This window comes from Oncorhynchus clarkii, chromosome 16 (assembly GCF_045791955.1).
Source record: "Oncorhynchus clarkii lewisi isolate Uvic-CL-2024 chromosome 16, UVic_Ocla_1.0, whole genome shotgun sequence".
NCBI classification, from domain to species: domain Eukaryota; kingdom Metazoa; phylum Chordata; class Actinopteri; order Salmoniformes; family Salmonidae; genus Oncorhynchus; species Oncorhynchus clarkii.
Window position 1 is genome coordinate 53,809,665 of NC_092162.1, and position 23,345 is coordinate 53,833,009.

The 23,345-nt window shown below is 44.9% G+C and overlaps 1 protein-coding gene across 1 annotated transcript; it reads right to left on the reverse strand.

Moving 5' to 3' along the window:
- Positions 1-542: 542 nt before the first annotated feature.
- LOC139368730 (actin related protein 8) lies at positions 543-21,611 on the reverse strand. The gene is made up of 13 exons (XM_071108023.1): positions 21,363-21,611; positions 20,843-21,013; positions 14,239-14,349; positions 13,132-13,236; positions 12,799-12,972; positions 8,178-8,271; positions 6,907-7,039; positions 5,105-5,258; positions 2,273-2,368; positions 2,000-2,140; positions 1,599-1,872; positions 1,193-1,356; positions 543-1,024 (listed from the first exon to the last, which is right to left on the reverse strand). Exons 1-13 carry the CDS (start codon positions 21,504-21,506, stop codon positions 881-883), a joined length of 1,905 nt encoding a protein of 634 aa, XP_070964124.1. The 5' UTR covers positions 21,507-21,611; the 3' UTR covers positions 543-880.
- Between the last annotated feature and the right edge of the window lie 1,734 nt (positions 21,612-23,345).

Here is a 23,345-nt window from a genome sequence, read left to right on the forward strand (position 1 = left end):
CATAAAAAAAAAATGGTTTTGTTATTTGACCCTTTTTCTCCCTGATTTCATGGTATCCAATTGTTAGTAGTCACTGTCTTGTCTCATCGCTACAACTCCCGTACGGGCTCGGGAGAGACGAAGGTTGAAAGTCATGCGTCCTCCGATACACAACCCAACCAAGCCGCAATGGTTCTTAACACAGCGCGCATCCAACCCGGAAGCCGACCACACCAATGTGTCGGAGGAAACACCGTACACCTAGCGGCCTGGTCAGCGTGCATGCGCCCGGCCCGCCACAGGAGTCACTAGTGCGTGATGAGACAAGGATATCCCTACCGGCCAAACCCTCCCTAATCCGGACGACGCTAGGCCAAATGTGCGTCACCCCACGGACCTCCCGGTCGCGGCCGGCTGCGACAGAGCCTGGGCTCGAACCCAGAGTCTCTGGTGGCACAGCTAGCACCCGGGAGGCCACGTTCATAACATTTTACCGTTAAATATGCCTCAAATCAAATTTCTTCCAACCTACATAAGGTCTATAAGAAATGTCAAAACAGTAAGTCCTTCAAGAAATAAGTATGTTTTTAATCAAATTTAACATCCACAATGCCAGAAGAAAGAAACTGTGAACAAAACAGCTATTTAAACGATCTACCACACAGGCACCAGTTAAACTGTCAGAAAGACATGCAGTACACGTTACACTACACAATATAAGGTACTAAGAGAGAGATGTTGAAGCCTACGAGGGACAGTGCCCAGGTTAAGTATTTGCCTTATATTGTGTGTCCGGCAGTCTTTCTCTGTGAGTAGTACCTGTGCCAATGTTTTACTGTCTAAAGTAATGGGCTTCTCCCTCTGTGCTCCCTTGTTCCAGTGGGATGTAGTCTGGGGTGGTTCACCAGACAAACGCAGCCCTCTCCCTCAGCATGCGCACACCAAAGCGCTGCCACTCCCTCTGGTGGATCCACATCTCCTGGGTGGTGTCCAGGCAGGCCAGCACCGCTCCCCCCTTCCACGAGATCAGGCGAGGGTCCATATCCTGGAAAACACAGCCATTAAAACACCTCTGCTTGGAGCGACACACAAACTCCTGCAAGATTGCATTTTATACCCACTGTGTTAGACTAGATATAAACACCTGGTCTTCTGCATGCCTCAAGACCATGTTAGTCCACTGTAAAGCCAGTGTACGTAGAAGCCAGTGTACCTTGGGTCGTGTGATGACCTCCACGCTCTCCACCACCCTGCGGAAGGAGGGGGGCATCTTGTTGAGGATGCGGTGCTGCAGGAACTCCTGGGCCCTGTGAAACAGCAGGCCTCCCCCCACCACCAGGATGGAGCTGTACATCTTCCTCTTGGTCTCGTCAGATGCTGGGCACAAACAAAATACACACAAAACCTAACATTCCCCTATCAAAACATCCAACATTGGAAACCACTGCTTAGAATTCACAATTTACCCTCACTTCATAACAGAATAATGAATATCATGTCCAATAATGTTTTATCTATATCTTATGTTTATTATTTAGTGTGTTACCTCGTGTTTATGGTAGAACAAAATAAGATACTGTATTAGAGGACAGAGTTTTGAAGCAGGATATTTTTCTTACCACAGCAATCGATGCTGTGTAGGATGGCTTTGTCCAAGCCTAGCGCTTTGCCCTCAAACTGGGTCATGGCAGTCTTCCTGGAGAGGAGTGCTGAGGGAGGCTCCTCCATCTCTGCTCCTCCCATCAGGCAGTCGTTCTGGGAGTGTCCCAGCTCCACATCCTGGCCATGGGCACCACCTCCACGTTCTGAGGGGTCCCCACCCTGGCTGCTCAACTCCCCCTCGAACCCAGGCGGCTTGGGAAGGGATTTACGCTCTGCTGAGGCTTTAGAGGACTGAGCATAATAATGGGAGAGGGAGGATGAGATGGAGAGAGGAGGAAGGGAAAGGTGGAAACAGAGAGAGGAAGTATCAGCCAATCAGATAGTTCTAATAGGATCGAGTCAGGTGTTCCTAGACTACCTGGTCCTGCTTGCTCTGGGTTCCCAGTAGGTAGTGTTCATCATGTGGGTCCTCTGGGTCACCCTGAGATCTGTGCTGCAAGGAGGTCATCTTCTGGCCCACTATTCCAAACGTGGTGGGGTAGAACAAGGCCATAGGAGCCTGAGGTACACAAACGATACATTGTGACAGCATTTATTATGTCATATTTATTATAGTCATCTTCAATATCAAAATTGGGCTTCAAAACCACAATAATCCGCTTTACCACTGACAGCCCTTGTGTATACATACCTGCAGTTTCTCATCGCCAAGTCGAACCTGGTAAAGAAGTGCAGGGGACTCTGGGAAACGGGTGCGGAACTCGTGGTCTTGAAGCCCAGAGATGTCCTGGAGAAAAAGGGAAAAGAGCTGAGCATGTAGAAAAGGGGTATCACCTTTTATTCCTACGCCCCGTTCTTCAGTAAGGCACCTTATTTCAGCTATGGCCTTATAGCCCAGACGGAAGACCATGATTCATTAGTTGGCCATTTGAAACTGGCATGTTGTGATGTAATGAAATAAAAGCCATAACCATAGAGTTCGCACTTCAAGACCAGGGTTGGAGAGTCCTTACATTGAAAAGTGCACCAGGGACTTAGTTATTAGGGCACACCATAGAAGAAACTAAATCAAATTTGAATGTCACATGCGCAGAATACAACAGCTTACAGTGAAATGCTTAAGTACAAGCCCTTAACCAAAGATGCAGTTGAAAAAAATACCTAAAAAATAAGCGATAAGAAAAACAAGTAATTAAAGAGCAGCAGTAAATAACAACAGTGCGGCTATATACGGGGTGCACTGGTACAGAGTCAGTGTCATTGTGCGGGGGCACCGATGTCAAGGTAATTGAGATAATATGTACATGCAGGTAGGTTTGTTTAAGAAAATAAATAGAGTAGTAGTAGCAGGGGGGGGGGGGGGGGGGTGCAAATAGTCTGGGTAGCCATTTGATTAGCTGTTCGGGAGTCTTATGGCTTGGCAGTAGAAGCTGTTTAGAAGCCTTTTGGACCTAGACTTGGCGCTCTGGTACCCCTTGCCGTGCGGTAGTAGAGAACAGTCTATGACTAGGGTGGCTGGAGTCCGATGATATTTAGGGCCTTTCCTCTGACACCGCCTGGTATAGAGGTCCTAGATGGCAGGAAGCTTGGCCCCGGTGATGTACTGGGCCGTAAGCACTACCCTCTGTAGTGCCTTGTTGTCGGAGGCCGAGCAGTTTCCATACCAGGCAGTGATGTAACCCGTCAGGATGCTTTCGATGGTGCAGCTGTAGAACCTTTTGGGGATCTGAGGACCCATTCCAAATATTTTCAGTCTCCTGAGGGGGAATAGGTTTTGTTGTGCCCTCTTCACGACTGTCTTGGTGTGCTTGGACCATGTTAGTTTGTTTGTGATGTGGACACCAAGGAACTTGAAACACTCCTGCTCCACTACAGCCCCGTCGATGAGAATGGGGGCATGCTCTGTCGTCTTTTTCCTGTAGTCCACAATCAATTATTTTGTCTTGCACCACATGATCAGGTCTCTGGCCTCCTCCCTATAGGCTGTCTCATCGTTGTTGGTGATCAGGCCAACCACCGTTGTGTCATCAGCAAACTTAATGGTGGTGTTGGAGTTGTGCCTGGCCGTGCAGTCATGAGTCAACAGGGAGTACTGCAGGGGAATGAGCACGCACCCCTGAGGGGCCCCTGTGTTGAGGGTCAGCATGGCGGATGTGTTGTTACCTACCCTTACTACCTGGGGGGGGGCCCGTCAGGAAGTCAGGATCCAGTTGCAGAGGGAGATGTTTAGTCCCAGGGTCCTTAGCTTAGTGATGAGCTTTGAGGGCACTATGGTGTTGAACGCTGAGCTTTAGTCAATGAATAGCATTCACACATAGGTGTTCCTTTTGTCCAGGTGGGAAAAGGCAGTGTGGAGTGCAATAGAGATGGCATCATCTGTGGATCTGTTGTTGCGGTATGCAAACTGGAGTGGGTATAGGGTTTCTGGTATAATGGTGTTGATGTGAGCCATGACCAGCCTTTCAAAGCATTTCTTGGCTACAGACGTGAGTGCTACGGGTCGGTAGTCATTTAGGCAGGTTACCTTACTGTTCTTGGACAATGGTGGTCTGCTTGAAATATTTAGGTATTACAGACTCAGACAGGGACAGGTTGAAAATGTCAGTGAAGATACTTGCCAGTTGGTCAGTGCATGCTCGGAGTACACGTCCTGGTAATCCGTCTGGCCCAGCAGCCTTGTGAATGTTGACCTGTTTAAAGGTCTTACTCACATCGACTGCAGAGAGCGTGATCACACAGTCATCCGTAAAAGTTGATGCTCTCATGCATATTTCAGTGTTGTTTGCCTCAAAGCGAGCATAGAAGTTATTTAGCTAATCTGGTAGGCTCGTGTCACTGGGCAGCTCTCGGCTGTACTTCCGTTTCTCGTCTGCAATAGTTTGCAGGCCCTGCCACATCCGACGAGCATCAGAGTCGGTGTAGTACGACTCGATCTTAGTCCTGTATTGACACTTTGCCTGTTTGATAGTTCGTCGGAGGGCATAAACTTATAGCTTCCGGGTTAGAGTCCCACTCCTTGAAAGTGGCAGCTCTACCCTTTAGCTCAGTGCGAATGTTGCCTGTAATCCATGGCTACTGGTTGGGGTATGTAAGTACAGTCACTGTGGGGACGATGTCCTCGATGCACTTATTGATAAAACCAGTGACTGATATGGTGTACTCCTCAATGCCATTGGAAGAATCCCGGAACATATTCCAGTCTGTGCTAGCAAAACAGTAGTTTAGCATCTGCTTCATCTGACCACTTTTTTTATAGACTGATTCACTGGTGCTTCCTGCTTTACATTTTTCTTGTAAGCAGGAATCAGGAGGATAGAGGTCAGATTTACCAAATGGAGGGCGAGGGAGAGCTTTGTACACGTCTCTGTGTGTGGAAGTGGTATTTTTTTAACCTCTGGTTGCATATTTAACATGTTGATAGAAATTCTGTAAAAATAACTGTTTCTTAAAATGGACAAGTTAAAGAAGCTCCTCCCTATTTCAGGCTTCCGATTGATGCCTTATGACTTTGATGTTTAAGTACCTGGTCAAGGTGGCAGAAGGTCTCTTTGAGCTGTTGCAGCAGGATGCAGTCCACCCTGTTGGAGAGCTGACACTCCCTGTAGGGGAAGCCTGCCCTCTGCAGGAGCCAGAAGAAACAGCGGGTGACATCAGCACCCCCGTATGCCAGACACAGCCTGCAGGAGGACAGACATGTACAGTCGTTGCCAAAAGTTTTGAGAATGACACAAATATACATTTTCACAAAGTCTGCTGCGTCAGTGTCTTTAGATATTTTTGTCAGATGTTACTATGGAATACTGAAGTAATAATTACAAGCATTTCATAAGTTACAAAAGGCTTTTATAGACAATTACATGAAGTTGATGCAAAGAGTCAATATTTGCAGTGTTGACCCCTTTTTCAAGACCTCTGCAATCCACACTGGCATGCTGTCAATTAACTTCTGGGCAACATCCTGACTGATGGCAGCCCATTCTTGAATAATCGATGCTTGGAGTTTGTCAGAATTTGTGGGTTTTTGTTTGTCCAACCGCCTCTTGAGGTTTGACCACAAGTTCTCAATGGGATTAAGGTCTGGGGAGTTTCCTGGCCATGGACCCAAAATATTGATGTTTTGTTCCCAGAGCCACTTAGTTATTACTTTTGCCAAGGTGCTCCATCATGCTGGAAAAGGCATTGTTCGTCACCAAACTGTTCCTGGATGGATGGTTGGGAGAAGTTGCTCTCGGAGGATGTGTTGGTACCATTCTTTATTCATGGCTGTGTTCTTAGGCAAAATTGTGAGTGAGCCCACTCCCTTGGCTGAGAAGCAACTCCACACATGAATGGTCTCAGGATGCTTTTTCCTGTTGGCATGACAGGACTGATGGTAGCGCTCACCTTGTCTTCTCCAGACAAGCTTTTTTCCAGATGCCTCAAACAATCAGAAAGGGGATTCATCAGAAAAAATGACTTTACCCCAGTCCTCAGCAGTCCAATCCCTGTACCTTTTGCAGAATATCAGTCTTTTGCCTGGAGAGAAGTGGCTTCTTTGCTGCCCTTCTTGACACCAGGCCATCATCCAAAAGTCTTCACCTCACTGTGTGGGCAGATGCACTCACACCTGCCTGCTGCCATTCCTGAGCAAGCTCTGTACTGGTGGTGCCCTGATCCCGCAGCTGAATCAACTTTAGGAGACGGTTCTGGACCTTGCTGGACTTTCTTGGGCGCCCTGAAGCCTTCTTCACAACAATTGAACCGCTCTCCTTGAAGTTCTTGATGATCTGATAAATGGTTGATTTAGGTGCAATCTTACTGGCAGCAATATCCTTGCCTGTGAAGCCCTTTTTGTGCAAAGCAATGATGACGGCACGTGTTTCCTTGCAGGTAACCATGGTTGACAGAGGAAGAACAATGATTCCAAGCACCACCCTCCTTTTGAAGCTTCTAGTCTGTTATTCAAACTCAATCAGCATGACAGAGAGTGATGATGTCAGCTGGTCCTTTTGTGGCAGGGCTGAAATGCAGTGGAAATTTGTTTTTTTGGGATTCAGTTCATTTGCATGGCAAAGAGGGACTTTGGAATTAATTCAATTTTATTGGTCACATACACGTGTTTAGCAGATGTTATTGCGGGTGTAGCGAAATGCTTGTGCTTCCAGCTCCGACAGTGCAGTAATATCTAACAGTTTCACAACATATAAGCAAAATACACGTAAATCAAAGTAAGGAATGTATTAAGAATATATATACATATGTGTCAGAGCGGCATTGGACTAAGATACAGTGGCATAGTATAGAGTACAATATATACATATGAGATGCATGATGCAATATACCCACCTGGAGTTGCGGTGAGACACCCCGTCCTCCACACAACACAGACTGGTCTTCTGGTCGCCCACGTCCACCACACAGGCACTGCTCAGGCCACTGCCGAAGGTAGCACACACAGACTCCTGGTGGACTACGATCGCTGCAGACCAAGGAGCGACAATCAAGTTTCAAAGTCATATACACAAGTACAGCTAAATGCATTTCTGGCCAGCTCTAAACCCAACAACGCAGTAATCAATAACAATGTTATACTAAACATAACAATGTAGAACACAAACACAAGAAATAGAAATAAAAAATTACAAAAAAAGCAAGCAAACAAGCTATATATACAGGATCAGTTCCAGTACCATATTTACTAGGGTTGTGCCGAGTAGCCAGACAAAACGAGTATCCTAACAGATATGGGCAAATTTCTGGATAAAATTACGGTCCAAGTATTTTTTGTAATGATATATATATTTTCTGGTGACAGCACGCATCTTTCTCATGTCAGTCAGTAATGTGAGAGGTTCTACATGGTCTAAATAACTCCACTGGCTGTCTTTAAAGAGAAGGGCGGGCTCTACTTTGATCCTGCTGCTCTGGTTGGATAAGAGTGAAGCTGTATTTCTCCATCCACTCGGTTCATCATTTCACCAGATCAATTTTCCTTGCATGTTTTTGGTCTGATCATTCAGATTGCTGCTGCCTGGCTACTACTATAATCACATTGCAAGGACATTTGCTATAAAGCTATCAATGTGCACAATATCTAACAAGCAGGCAAGGGTATGGAGAGAAAAAAATGAAACACTGATGTGCATTCTGACTGAGTAACAGCAAACGTGGCTGCCTGTTGCAAGTTGAGGACACAGACACACCTCTCTGCTCCTAATCTACAGCTTTTTTTGCAGTGAGAACGTGCAGGGAGGTACATTGCCAACATCTACTTAACACTTCATTTTTTTCAGATCACGAGTATCATCCGATCCGACTATTAAATGTCAACTTACGGATATGAGTATGTGGGTAAAACAAAGCGCAAAAGTAAATATGTATAAGGGAAAGGTGACTAGGCATCAGGATATGATAAACAGCAGTGTATATGATGATTGTATGAGTGGGTGTGTGTAAAGTCAGTATAAATGTGCATATTATGTGTGTGAGCAAATTATGAAGTGAGTGTATGTGTGAAGGGCCCTGTAAGTGTGCATAGACAGTGCAACAACAAAAAAACATGAATAATACAAGGGTCAACTCAGGTAGTCCGTGTAGCCATTTAGTGTGTATTGTACCTGAAAAGCCCATGTTGAGCAGCAGCATGTTGACCAGTTCCTTGATGTGATGCCTGTTATAGATGTCAGGGACTAAAAGGATACATCTGTAATACTGCCAACCCAACAAACAAGAGATTAGATCAGAGTACAAAATAAAACTGACCACAACATTGTCTCTGCTACATGTTATGATTTGTTAGGTTTAGTCAGGTAAAAAAATATATATACAGTACCAGTCAAAAGTTTGGACACACCTACTCATTCAAGGGTTTTTCTTAATTTTTACTATTTTCTACATTGTAGAATAACAGTGAAGACATCAAATCTATGAAATAACACATATGGAATCATGTAGTAACCAAATCAAAATATATTTATATTTGAGATTCTTCAAATGACCTCTTAAGTCGGCCCACTACTTTTTCGAACATTCTGTTAAAAATCGCGCAACATTTCAGCGTCCTGCTACTCATGCCAGGAATATAGTATATGCATATGATTAGTATGTGTGGATAGAAAACACTCTGAAATCTAAAACTGGTTAAATAATGTCTGTGACTATAACAGAACGTGAGCAAATAGAAAAACCTGGTCACAAAAACCACAGAAAAGTATTAATCATTGAATTGTTTATTGCAAGCAAAAATATATAGCCGGGAGCTTGCAGTTCCTACAACTTCCACACGATGTCGTTTGTCATTTTCATTGACAAAAATCCTTTGTTTAATGACAAATAGATCCTTCATTTCGTCCAGCATACAGGAAAAGATATTTGGAAGAGAGAGAAAGGACAACGTTTTCTTGAGTAGCTGCTATTGAATACAGATCGCCCAGTGATCAATTTGATCGATTATTAACGTTTACAAATACCTAAAGTTGGGTTAGAAAAGTAGTTTGAAGTGTTTTGTCAAAGAATATAGGCAACTTATATAATTTTAAAAAATGACGTTGCGTTTTGGAACGGAGCTTTTTCCTGAACCAGACAGGCTATACAAATGGATATTTTGGGCATACATGGACGGATTTAATCGGGAAAAAGACCCAATTGTGATGTTTATGGAACATATAGGAGTGCCAACAAAGAATATCATCAAAGGTAATGAATGTTTTATATTTTATTTCTGCGTTTTGTGTAGCGCCGGCTACGCTAATTCTTTTGTTTACGTCCCCTTCAGGTATTTTGGGGTGTTGCATGCTATCAGATAATAGCTTCTCATGCTTTCGCCGAAAAGCATTTTAAAAATCGGACTTGTTGGCTAGATTCACAACGAGTGTAGCTTTAATTCAATACCCTGCATGTGTGTTTTAATGAAAATTTGAGTTTTAACGAGTACATTTAGCATTTAGCGTAGCGCATTTGCATTTCCAGGTGTCTAGATGAGACGTCTGCGTCTCAGGTGGGAGTAAGAGGTGACCATTGTGCTGTTGTTGCTGTTAGAAATACTAAAGTTCCTAAGACAACCCCACGCTTTATTTGTAAGATAAATTAATTTTAAGAGTTTAATAAGCAGGCTTTTTTTCATGATTTGTTTTATTTTGACTGGACCCAGATTGAGCTTATTCCTGTGGAAACTGCCTGGAAATTCTTTCATGATGTTTTCTTCCAAATAGGAACCAAACAAGAAAATCATGTTCTGATGCTGATTGGCTTATTTTTAGGCAACTACAAAACAAGTGTTATTTTCTTCTCAGGAAGACAAAGTCTGAATATTTTATGTCTGTTACCACTGATAACCTGTATGACCCTAGAAAGTTTTAGAAGGCTATTAAGTCTATGTCTGGTAACGGTAATGTTAATGATTTACCGTCATGTGTATTGAAGGACTCTTGTTGCTGTATTTGACAAAACTGAAATGCTGAATTGTTTCAATGCGCACTTTGTATCATCTGGTAGGCTGTTTGATTGAGTATCCTCGGTCTTTGTACAACCCCGTGTGGATGAACCAGTGAGAGTTGGTAAAACTTTTAGCTTTTTGCCATTTTCAGTGCAGGTGGTACATAAAAGCCCTGAAATCCATAGATCAGAGAAAGCTTGCAGGTCCTGATCTTCTTGATCACTGATTAAACTGGCAGGTGATTTCATAGCTTAACCACTTACATATCTGTTCAATTTAACTCTGGAATGTAATGAAATTCCAAAGATCTAGAAATCAGCATTTGTCCTACCACTTTTAAAAGGAGAAGATCAACTCTTAAATAATTATAATTATCTCAAAGCGGTCACCCCTGGAGAAAATACTTGAAACCCTTGTGAGTGAACAGCTAAAAGAGTTTTTATATACTAACTATTTCATCAATGTACCAATCGGGCTTCAGGGAGAAGAATAGCACAATTAAAGCAGCCATGAAGGTTTTAAATGATATCACTGAAGCCTTTGACAAAAAACAGCACTGTCTCACTTTTTATTGGTCTCTAAGGCTTTTGATACAATTGATCATGCTATACTGAGGCAGAGATTGTCAGGCGTTGGTCTTTCGGCGCATGCAGTTGCATGGTTTGCCATCTATCTGTATGATAGAACTCAGTGCACTCAATTTGATGGGCTCATGTCTGTTAAACTGTCTGTCTGTAATGGTGTGCCCCAGGGCTCTGTACTTGGTCCCTTCTTATTCACTATTAATATAAATCATTTAGACAAAAATGTGCAAAATGCTCAACTTCTCCATTATGCTGATGATACTGTAATTTGTTGTGCTTCGTCTTTCACAAAAGATTTCCAGAAGTTGCAAACTGCTTTTTATACTGTTCAATTTAAGTTTCCTAAAGCAAGAAATAGACCTTTGAACCTTTCACCTATTACTACCTGCTCATGCAATGAGATTGGAATTTTATCATCTTGGAATTTTAATTGATGAAGGCTTCTTTTAAATTGCATATTCAACAACTTACAATTTTTTTTTTACTGAAGCTGGGATTTTATTTTAGGAATAAGGCGTTTTTCCTTTGAAGCCAGAAGGAGGCTAGTATCAGCTACATTTATGCCTTTACTAGACTATGGGGATATTTTTTATATGAATGCTTCCGCTCAGTGTTTGAGATCAATTGACAGCCTTTACCATGGAGCATTGAGACGTATTTTAAACTGCAAAATCCTTACGCACCACTGCACTTTATTTACCAAGGTTGGCTGGCCTTATCTAGTCAATCGTAGGCTCACTCTGGTATACTTTTATTTACAAAGCCATTTTGGGGTTACTACCATTATATTTGGGAATTTTTATTGTTCAGAAATGTGGTGGGTACTCTCTTCATTCGCAGGACTTTATCCTGATAACTGTTCCAAATGTCCCAACTGAATTTGGTAAAAGGGCTTTTATGTACTCTGCGCCAACGGCTTGGAACGCCTTACAAAATACTTTTAAACTGGAAGAACTTGTCCCGCTTGGTGTTTTTAAATCATTATTGAAGGATTTTGAGGCCGATTGTTGTTAATTTGCCGTTTTATGATTTTGTTATACTCTTGTGAATGATATGGTATTTTACTAGATTACCTGTAGTTTTTCTTGTTGTCTGTCTGAAATTGTGTAATGACTTAGTGCTGCCTATCTTGGCCAGGATGATCAGCCCTTCCTGGTTAAATAAAGGTTTTTAAAAAATGTAAAGTGAGGGCCGCCATAGGAAAGGAAGACCCAGAGTTACCTCTGCTGCAGAGGATAAGTTCATTAGAGTTACCAGTCTCAGATTGCAGCCCAAATAAATGCTTCACAGAGTTCAAGTAACAGACATCTCAACATCAACTGTTCAGAGTACACTGTGTGAATCAGGCCTTCCTGGTCAAATTATGGCAAAGAAACCACAACTAAAGGACACCAATAATAAAAAGAGACTTGCTTGGGCCAGAAACACGAGCAATGGACATCAGACTGGTGGAAATCTGTCCTTTGGTCTGATGAAACCAAATTTGAGATTTTTGGTTCTGACCGGCGCGTGTCTTTGTGAGACGCATCTCTGCATTTGTGGTTCCCAACGTGAAGCATGGAGGAGGTGTGATGGTGCTTTGCTGGTGACACTGTCAGTGATTTATTTAGAATTCATGGCACACTTAACCAGCACGGCTACCACAGCATTCTGCAGCGATACGCCATCCAATCTGGTTTGCGCTTAGTGGCACAATCATTTATTTTACAACAGGAAAATGACCCAACACACCTCCGGGCTGTGTAAGGGCTATTTGACCATGAAGGAGAGTGATGGGGTAAGTCAGATGACCTGGCCTCCACAATCACCCGACCTCAACCCAATTGAGATGGTTTGGGATGAGTTGGACCACAGAGTGAAGGAAAAGTAGCCAACAAGTGCTCAGCATATATGGGAACTCCTTTAAGACTGTTGGAATATCATTCCAGGTGAAGCTGGTTGAGAGAATGCCAAGAGTGTGCAAAGCTGTCAGCAAGGCAAAGGGTGGCTACTTTGAAGAATCTCAAATATAAAACATATATTTTGATTTGTGTAACACGTTTATGGTGTTACTACATGATTCCATATGTGTTATTTCATAGTGACGACATCAAAACTATCATTCTACAATGTAGAACATCTAAATAAAGAAAAGCCCTTCAATGAGTAGGTGTGTCCAAACTTTTGACTGGTAATATTCAGGCACTGTAGTGTGAAGTGAGCCAATTGTCTGTCCTGTACCTTGAGGTCTTTTAGGGGGATTTCCAGTTGTTTCTGGATGACGTGGCTCCAGATGGCCTCCAGATCGGCCAGGACAGCAGTCAGAGAACCCCCTGCACCGCCGTGCACATTGAGCTGCCCCCTGCTGATGGGCCAGTGCACGTTGTAACAGTCAGTGGGGTTTACATACAATGCCTGCCATTAGGACAGAGGGGAGAGAAAACAAAGCAAGAGAGGAGGGAGAAATCAATGATTGACAAAATGACAAATGACTTATATACTGAAAACAATTTCTGAAAGTAACCTGCTCTTTAACATGCATGTATTGTGTCCAGATGTGCTGTACTCCCTCACCTCCTCTCCCACCAGGTGCTCTGGATGGTGTGCTGTGGTGGTCCACTTCATCCTGGAGCTAGTGTCCAGACCTGCTGGTCGAATCAGTCTGTTATAAGACCTGGCCTGCAAGACAACATACCCAAACAGACTATCAAATGGTCGTTCACGAGCTGCGAGACAACAGGATGATTTTGGCAGGACAGTATAGCCTACATGAATACAAAATGTAATAAATGCTCAAAGTTGGTACCGACATATGTTGCTTATTGAATATCATTACATAATATACATCCTCCAATTGCAATTTTTGCCCACACATAGTCTCAAAATAATGTTATATTTTTAATACCCAGTTAGGCATACATACTTTCAAAATAGGCCTTCACTACAGTCAATCGTGAATGATGATAATTCTTCAGGTTTTACCTGTGAAACATTCAACCTGCATCTGCATGCCAAACATTTGATCTCAGTCAGTTTATATAAGCATTGAGCTTCTACCATTACTTTTTTTGTTGTCAATTAGAGCATATAGTGTTAAACTACTCCACCTTCCTGTAGTTTTTTTCAATCCAAGCAATTTCTGCCGAGTGCCGCGCACTGTTGAGTTTTGGCCGCATAAGAAAAACAATGTGAATATTCTGCTAACCATGCTAAAAATAAATGACTACGGTGGTGTTTTGGTGTAACATTGTTAACACTATGCTATTTTGGGGGGTTATGTAGAACACTAATTCATCTGTATGTGAAATTCCAAGGCAATTGATTTAGCTTTGGTGTAACTTTACTAAACGAGAACCATTGTGAAAAGTGCCGGAGCAACGTTCTGGCAGCACTACACCGAACAAGCTATTTGAAGCAGAATGATGCAGAAAGAGCGCAGTGACTATACGAGACAGGTTGTAATGTCAGACTGAAATACGGAACAAATCTACATATTTTTTGTAAATTAGTGGTGTTTGAATTTGTTGATAAAATGCAGGACATGATTGTTTGTAGAACAAAATCTGGGACTGTCCCGCACAATCAGAGACATGTGGTCACCTGATTGTGCTGCAGAACAGACATACACATCGGCTACATAGGTAAAGATACGTAGAGCCCTGCACATACAACTACACACACCTGTTCAGCAGACACGGGCGTCCTCCGTACGCCATTGGACATCTTCTTTGACCAGATGGCCTGGTCAACCATTTTGAGACCATTCTGCCTCTGTTCATTACTCTCTGGTTTCTTTGTTGAGAGAGAGTACACATTGGAGGATTATAGGGGTGGCAGTGTGTATATGTGTGTGTTGGTAGGGGGTCAATTTCAAGCCATATGTATTGAATTCAAAATCAATTAAATTGTGAACATGAAAAATAAAGTTGAGAATGTAAACATATTTTTGAGGACGGGTGAGATAATGATGTTGAAATCAAAAAACAAACATTTGAAAGCAAAATGTATAGAATTGTAAACAAAAAAATAAGACATCAAAAGCAAAACCCAAAAACTTGTAAGCAAATCATTTTAAAGCGAGAGCAAAACTATGACAAATGTTTTTTATATACATTTGAAAACGAATGCAAAAAATGATTAGCAAATAAATAGCGAAATTATGAATAATAAGCATATGCTTTTACCTGATAATAGACTACTAATGATAATATAACTTCATATACCGACCTAGTAACCTTAAGTCGCCTAGGTAAACTTAGCTGACCTTCAATTGAGGTAATTCAGCAGAGTTCTGAGACACTTTTACAAGTCATTGTAACTCTGAAAATATATAAATTGGCAAATATTACCAATGGGGGCAGCTGTAGGTCTGTGTCCCGTCCCTGCTGCTGTAGGTCTGTGTCCCGTCCCTGCTGCTGTAGGTCTGTGTCCCGTCCCTGCTGCTGTAGGTCTGTGTCCCGTCCCTGCTGCTGTAGGTCTGTGTCCCGTCCCTGCTGCTGTAGGTCTGTGTCCCGTCCCTGCTGCTGTAGGTCTGTGTCCCGTCCCTGCTGCTGTAGGTCTGTGTCCCGTCCCTGCTGCTGTAGGTCTGTGTCCCGTCCCTGCTGCTGTAGGTCTGTGTCCCGTCCCTGCTGCTGTAGGTCTGTGTCCCGTCCCTGCTGCTGTAGGTCTGTGTCCCGTCCCTGCTGCTGTAGGTCTGTGTCCCGTCCCTGCTGCTGTAGGTCTGTGTCCCGTCCCTGCTGCTGTAGGTCTGTGTCCCGTCCCTGCTGCTGTAGGTCTGTGTCCCGTCCCTGCTGCTGTAGGTCTGTGTCCCGTCCCTGCTGCTGTAGGTCTGTGTCCCGTCCCTGCTGCTGTAGGTCTGTGTCCCGTCCCTGCTGCTGTAGGTCTGTGTCCCGTCCCTGCTGCTGTAGGTCTGTGTCCCGTCCCTGCTGCTGTAGGTCTGTGTCCCGTCCCTGCTGCTGTAGGTCTGTGTCCCGTCCCTGCTGCTGTAGGTCTGTGTCCCGTCCCTGCTGCTGTAGGTCTGTGTCCCGTCCCTGCTGCTGTAGGTCTGTGTCCCGTCCCTGCTGCTGTAGGTCTGTGTCCCGTCCCTGCTGCTGTAGGTCTGTGTCCCGTCCCTGCTGCTGCCCCCATTCAGCCATGTTGACGGTCTGCAGCTCACAGCAGACAGGAAGTACGCCACCAAAGTACGCCACCACTCTCTTCCCCTCTGGCCCCACCTGGGCCAGCACCCCACCCATGCCCACATTGCTTGAGTCTGTGTCCAGGATAAAGGGCATGTTGAGGTCAGGGGAGGGCGAGCACGGGGGCCTCGATCAGTGCACGTTTGAGGGTGTTGAAGGCTTCGTCACACTCCACTGTCCCAAGTGAAGGCCTTGTCCTTCGGCAGCAGGCGGTTCAGGGGAGCAGCAACGCTTGAGAAGCCCCGTACAAACCTCCTGTAGATCGAGGCCAGGCCCAGGAAGCTCTTCAGCTGACGCTGGTCGGTGGGGGTGGGTCAGTCTCTGACAGCCCCCACCTTGTCCTCCATGGTGCTGATCCCCTCCTTCCCCACTCTGTGGCCCAAGAAGGAGACCTCTCTCCTTATGAAGTGGCACTTCTCGGGGTGGAGCTTCAGACCTGCGGCAGCCACCCTCTCCAGCACACGCCGTAGTGCCCCCAGGGCTGACTGGAAGGAGCTGCCATGGGCCAGGATGTCATCGAGGTATACCAGACACTGCTGTCGGGAGATGCCATCCAGCACCCTGTCCATCAAACGCTCAAAACTGGCTGGAGCGTTGCACAGGCCGAAGCACAGGACCTTGAACTGCCAGTGTCCTCTGTTAGTGGAGAACGCAGTTTTGGACCTGGCCTCTGGGGAGAGGGGCACCTGCCAGTAGCCACTGCGGAGGTCTAGTGAGGAGAACCAGAATGACCCCCTAACCAGGTCCAGTGACTCATCGATACATGGTATGAGTCCTTCCTGGTTACCTCATTCAGCCGCCTGTAGTCCGCACAGAACGCCAGCTTGTCCCCCTTCTTAGTAACCATGACGACTGGCGCTGCCCAGGGGCTGACTGAGGGCCTGATGAAGTCAGCCCGCTGCATCTCCCACACAGCCTTGTCTGCTGCCTCCTGGCGTGCCAGTGGGATACGGCGGGACGCATCTTGATGGGTCGAGCATCACCTGTGTCGATCTCATGCTGCACCAGATGAGTCTGACCCACCTCTTCCTCACTCAGCGCAAGGCTGTCTCTGAATTCAAACAGCAACTGCCACAATCGTTCCTGCTGCTCGGAGCAACACAGTTCCTCCCCCATATCTCCCTCACTGCAGACAGTATCCTCTCCTCTCCCATCTGGGGTAGCTGGGCTGGGGGTGTGTGGCCCGGGCTCACAGAGGGCTGTGTCGTGGAGGTAGCTGGGGGAATGTAACACACAGCCGTAGGTGACAGGGGGGCTGGGGAAAAGTCACATACAGATGTGGGGGAGGGGGAGCCATGAGCCTCTGCTGCTTTAACTGTTGGAGTAACGGGTTTGCTGGGTTGAGAGTGAATGTGACATTAGGGGGGGGGGGGGGGGCATGGTGACTGCCCCTGTTTAGGTCTAACTGGCAGCCTGTGCTCCTAAGAAAGTCCACCCCCAGGATACAATGGTCCTACACAGCCGCCACCCACACAATATGACGCACAGACCTGCCCCCTACTGTCAGAGTCATTATTCCCTTCCCTTTCATGGGTGCCAGCTCACCTGTGACTGTGCGGAGCTGCACAGTTGTGGGTTCACACTGAGTCCAACCTGGCACAATATCTGGCCTCACCAGGGTTACTGTGGACCCAGTGACAACCAGGGCGGAGCAGGGCACCCACTCCACAGTGACATGACAAAAGTCCCCAACACAGGTCTGGCCCACCACAACAACAGGCTCCACCAGCTTGCCCTCGTCTGCTTCCCCAGAAGGTTATGTTTGGCAGCATGTGTGAAGGATGCTTTATTGCGAAATAGGAAGCCAATTATAGATTTAACTTTGGATTGGAGATGTTTGATGTGGGTCTGGAAGGAGAGTTTACAGTCTAACCAGACCCCTAGGTATTTGTAGTTGTCCACGTATTCTAAGTCAGAGCCGTCCAGAGTAGTGATGCTGGACAGGCGGGCAGCGATCGGTTGAAGAGCATGCATTTAGTTTTACTTGTATTTAAGAGCAATTGGAGGCCACTGAAGGAGAGTTGTATGGCATTGAAGCTTGCCTGGAGGGTTGTTAACTGTCCAAAGAAGGGCCAGAAGTATACAGAATGGTGTCGTCTGCGTAGAGGTGGATCAGAGATCAGAGACAGCAAGAGTGACATCATTGATGTAAACAGAGAAGAGAGTCGGTCCAAGAATTGAACGCTGTGGCACCCCCATAGAGACTGCCAGAGGTCCGGACAACAGACTCTCCGATTTGACAAACTGAACTCTATCGGAGAAGTAGTTGGTGAACCAGGCGAGGCAATAATTTGAGAAACCAAGGCTGTCGAGTCTGCCGATGAGGATGTGGTGATTGACAGAGTCGAAAGCCTTGGCCAGATCAATGAATACGGCTGCACAGTAATGTTTCTTATCGATGGCGGTTAAGATATCGTTTAGGACCTTGAGCGTGGCTGAGGTGCACCCATGACCAGCTCTGAAACCAGATTGCATAGCAGAGAGGGTATGGTGAGATTCGAAATGGTCGGTAATCTGTTTGTTGACTTGGCTTTCGAAGACCTTAGAAAGGCAGGGTAGGATAGATATAGGTCTGTAGCAGTTTGTGACAAGAGTGCCCCCCCCCTTTGAAGAGGGGTATGACCGCAGCTGATTTCCAATCTTTGGGAATCTCAGACGACACGAAAGAGAGGTTGAACAGGCAAGTAATAGGGGTGGCAACAATTTCGGCAGATCATTTTAGAAAGAAAGGGTCCAGATTGTCTAGCCCGGCTGATTTGTAGGGGTCCAGATTTTGCAGCTCTTTCCTAATATCAGCTAACTGGATTTGGGAGAAATTGGGAAGGCTTGGGCGAGTTGCCGTGGGGGGTGCAGTGCTGTTGACCGGGGTAGGGGTAGCCAGGTGGAAAGCATGGCCAGCCGTAGAAAAATGCTTCTTGAAATTCTCAATTATAGTGGATTTATCAGTGGTGACAGTGTTTCCTATCTTCAGTGCAGTGGGCAGCTGGGAGGAGGTGTTCTTATTCTCCATGGACATTACAGTGTCCCAGAACTTTTTTGAGTTAGTGTTGCAGGAAGCAAATTTCTGCTTGAAAAAGCTAGCCTTGGCTTTTCTAACTGTGTATAATGGTTTCTAGCTTCCCTGAAAAGCTGCATATCACGGGGATTGTTCGATGCTAATGCAGAACGCCATAGGATGTTTTTGTGTTGGTTAAGAGCAGTCAGGTCTGGGGTGAACCAAGGGCTATATCTGTTCCTGGTTCTAAATTTATTGAATGGGGCATGCTTATTTAAGATGGTTAGGAAGGCATTTAAAAAAAATATCCAGGCATCCTCTACTGACGGGATGAGATCAATATCCTTCCAGGATACCCCGACCAGGTCGATTAGAAAGGCCTGCTCGCTGAAGTGTTTCAGGGAGCGTTTGACAGTGATGAGTGGAGGTCGTTTGACCGCTGACCCATTACTGATGCAGGCAATGAGGCAGTGATCGCTGAGATCTTGGTTGAAGACAGCAGAGGTGTATTTAGAGGGCAAGTTGGTTAGCATGATATCTATGAGGGTGCCGTGTTTACGGCTTCGGGGAGGTACCTGGTAGGTTCATTGATAATTTGTGTGAGATTGAGGGCATCAAGCTTAGATTGTAGGATGGCTGGGGTGTTAAGCATGTTCCAGTTTAGGTCGGCTAGCAGCACGAGCTCTGAAGATAGATGGGGGGCAATCAGTTCACATATGGTGTCCAGAGCACAGCTGGGGGCAGAGGGTGGTCTATAGCAGGCGGCAACGGAGACTTGTTTTTAGAGGTGGATTTTTAAAAGTAGAAGTTCAAATTGTTTGGGTACAGACCTGGATAGTAGGACAGAACTCTGCAGGCTATCTTTGGAGTAGATTGCAACACCACCCCCTTTGGCAGTTCTATCTTGTCTGAAAATGTTGTAGTTAGTCAATGTCATTAGCTAGCACCCATAGAGGCTCTCCAGGCTGCCTGCGTCTATTACTCAGTTCGGAGTGCAGTAGCCCAGGCTGTACACACTGTCCATAGCGCCTCCTCGGTGCTCCCACTAAAGCACCATAATGACGTCTGGGGGCTAATCAATATCAAACAGGCCAGAGCATCATCCGAGAGGCATAAAGCCAACTGCAGTGCCCGATCTTAATTTGACCACCCCCTAAAATGAGCTAACAGTTCAAATTGAGCATGAAAAGCTTCCCAATCCGCCTTACCGGAATACTTCAGGGTCTTAAATGATACGGACACAACCGGGAACTGGGCGCCGCCATGTTTGTTTACATCCTGAGCCCCAGATTCCTCCGCCACCCCTTCGGTCCGCCCACCAGAATCCGCACGTAGCACAGTCGACGAGGCACTCATGTCCGCCTCAGCCGCCATCAGTCTAACGTCCTCCCTCAAGCGGCCTCTGACGCCCTGGCGATCTCCGACGTCCATGCACACGCACCTCCTTGGCCATAATCGTCCCCTACCTCCACCTTCACTTTCGGATTCCCTCAAAGCATTTTCAACCCTGTTCTCACCAACGGTAGCTAGCCAAAGAAGTCAGCTAGCTAGCTGGCTAACTTTTATCAACGTTCTTACTTCTGACACCAATGTAATGGCCAGACTAGATCATAAAGGAACAATTGTCCACAGAGGATTGAGTTAACGAATTGACGGTTTATTAACCCAACTTTACACAGGCTACTGTTTGGCCGTAGCCCACACCAAATAAATGAAAGATACCCTACAAACCAACTGTGACCTTCTCTTGTGAAGAACAGACGTAAGAGGAAGAAGAATGGCTAAACCTGGTCTTAACTTCCAATGCTCCATCCCCCTGCCCAACCCCCCTCCACTCCGCCAACCGCAAGGAAGACCGGCATCAGAACATTCCAGGCATTCCCGTGATTGACAGATAGCAGGTTGATTGGCATGTCGGACCCTGCGAACACTGGGTACTGGTAAGTGCAACACAACCAACTAATAGCCTAACACATAACACACAGCTGTCTGTGCGGGTCGCTACAATATGTTAACATTCTCAAAATTTTTCATGTTCACGATTTAGTCTATTTTAAATTCAATACATATGGCGTGAAATTGACCCCATATATGTTGGTCATTTTTGACTCACATTCAGGCCTTCTCTCACCAGCCATCCATCCTCATATCGGGGCTGGCACGTTTGTTTATGTCTGCGGGCTATGACGTGCGGGACAGTCGCAGGAAGCGTGTCGGTTGCTCTTCCAATTCTCAATGTTTTCGATCCAGGGTGTAACACAACGATAAAGTTGCTTTGAATTTGCTGTGAAGGGAGATGTAAGGTCACAATATGTATTCATAAACAAGGAAGCAAACATTACGGGGACTGCAAGACAGAGTAACCTTGACATTGTAGTGTGTAATTGTGGGCTTTGGGTTCAGTGTTCAGTTTTTTTATTTAGAAAATGTGACGTCGGAGTTCCAGTCCGCCAGCTAGTAGCGCCTTCGTAAATCGTTGAGTCGGCAAGCTGCTAGCTAGCTAACATTAGCCCATGTGTAGCTGCCATAGCAGTCTGTGCAAACTAAACATTATTCCCATATAATTATTTAATATGTTCGTATTTGAATCTCATATCAATCCTTGGCCCGTTTAACGCTGCTTTGCAACTTACTTCTTGAAGAGGCTCTGGGATAACCGGTGGTGCGATTGGTCTTTTGATACCACGCTGTTCCTTTTCTTTCTCTTTCTCCTTCTCTCGCTCCTTTTCCTTTTCTTTCTCTTTGCCGTTTTCTTGCTCTCTCTCCGCTTGTGTCATTGTGGAGTGTCGTGGGCAATAAAGCTAAAACCAAATCTGTATCACAGTTTCTACATTAGTAGCTACTAACATAACATCAGTTTGCTGGACAACCATGACTATTCCCATGATTTTAATTGGGTGGCCGACCATAAAACGTAACAGGAAAAATATCGTCCAATATCTACACTTAGCACACCAAAGAAAGAAGCAATGTAGTGTAATGACCCTGGGTTTATAAACGCAGAGCCAATTGCGCGCTGGACTTCGGGATGGAATGTTTAAATTTTTTACAAGTATGGATATTTGCCTATTAGTTCCAGGCCGCCGGTGTCAGGTCTGGAGCTTGAAGTCACGAGTTCAAAAGCACTGCGGTCTGCCCTAGAAAGCTATGTAAATTAACACAATTAGTTTATTATGATCAAGTTCAATCCCCACAGTGAATTATTTTAAAGTTCGCTACAAATCGAAATATTTAGGGTGCGTTTGTCTATCTACTCTGATTTCAGAGCATTCTTCTCTGAGAGTGTCAGATAACTGATGAATTTACAAACACCAGTTGAAATGACTGTAACTTCTTATAGCCCCTTTAATGCAACAATACTTCTTCTATTACAAAATCTATTTTCGTCTTGTGCTAATGATGAGTTCACACAGCAGCTCTTCCTTCTCAGTATTAAAGTCCAGACTATCAAACCTAGAATAAACTGTAAATAGTTCAGACTCTGCAAATACAATGCAATGCTTTTTCATTGAACATTGGGCTCAATGTCGTTGGTTGGTCATCCAGAGAGGGATTTGTTCCCTACAATTTACGATCCTCTTCATTCCCATTTTGGGTCACTTTGGGTCCACTATTTTACCGCTATGCTCAATTCTGACAGTCTCCCTACACATTAATCACTATATTTGCCACAACTTTATAATTCATGTACTTTTTATATTATGTATATCCTAATATGCACTTTTATCTCCCTTCCGGGAGTTTCTGTTTTCTCTGTGTAATAAATATCTAATAATGGAACCCTTTTGATTTCATTGCATTCTCACTGATGCAGTACTACCCTGAACCAATTAAATAAAACTAAGTGTACTGAAGCTGTTGCTATACTGCTAAAACTGTTCAGTCATAATCACCAGTGCTACTTTGTTTGCAGCCACTAGTCAAAGGTGAATAATGTATTCTGTAAAAAGAATTATAATACAGTAATGTACTTGCTCTTCAGGAAAGTTCTGGCAATCTTATGTTGGAAACCATATTCAAGGAAACCTAGTTGCACATTACTTATGTAAATTATAACCTGTTTCTTAAACACCAGTAATATTGTAGGACAAGAATGAATTTGTAAGCTTTAGACAATGTCTCTGTCACAGGTTCCCGGGTTACAATATCACCTGTGATGGTTAAATGTTCATGAAAAATCAATGAACCAATATGAAGTAAGGTGTATCTTTAAATGTATTGAGTCAAGCAAATATGGTGTACATAGTGTAACAGTACTGGAGGGGTAGAGCAAGCAAGTGGGCTTCATCCATCTCTGGAGATCACACAGTGGAGATACTCTGATTGGTGTCAAATGTGTGGAAGAGATGATGACTAGTTGTAAGCAAGCATCTTTTAGTGGACTAACTATACAACTCAAGTCCTCTTTAAATTTGAAAAAGACTAAACTTGTTGATCAAGCTAAATTATACAGTAAAATTGGTTGTTAGCGGGTTCAACATACTAGCTACCATCATATTTCAAGCTTTCGATTAAGCACTGTGCTTGCCAGATCTGTCTCCCTTTTCCCGGGCACGAAGGTTACATACACTACCAGCCAAAAGTTTGGACACATCTACTCATTCAAGGGATTTTCT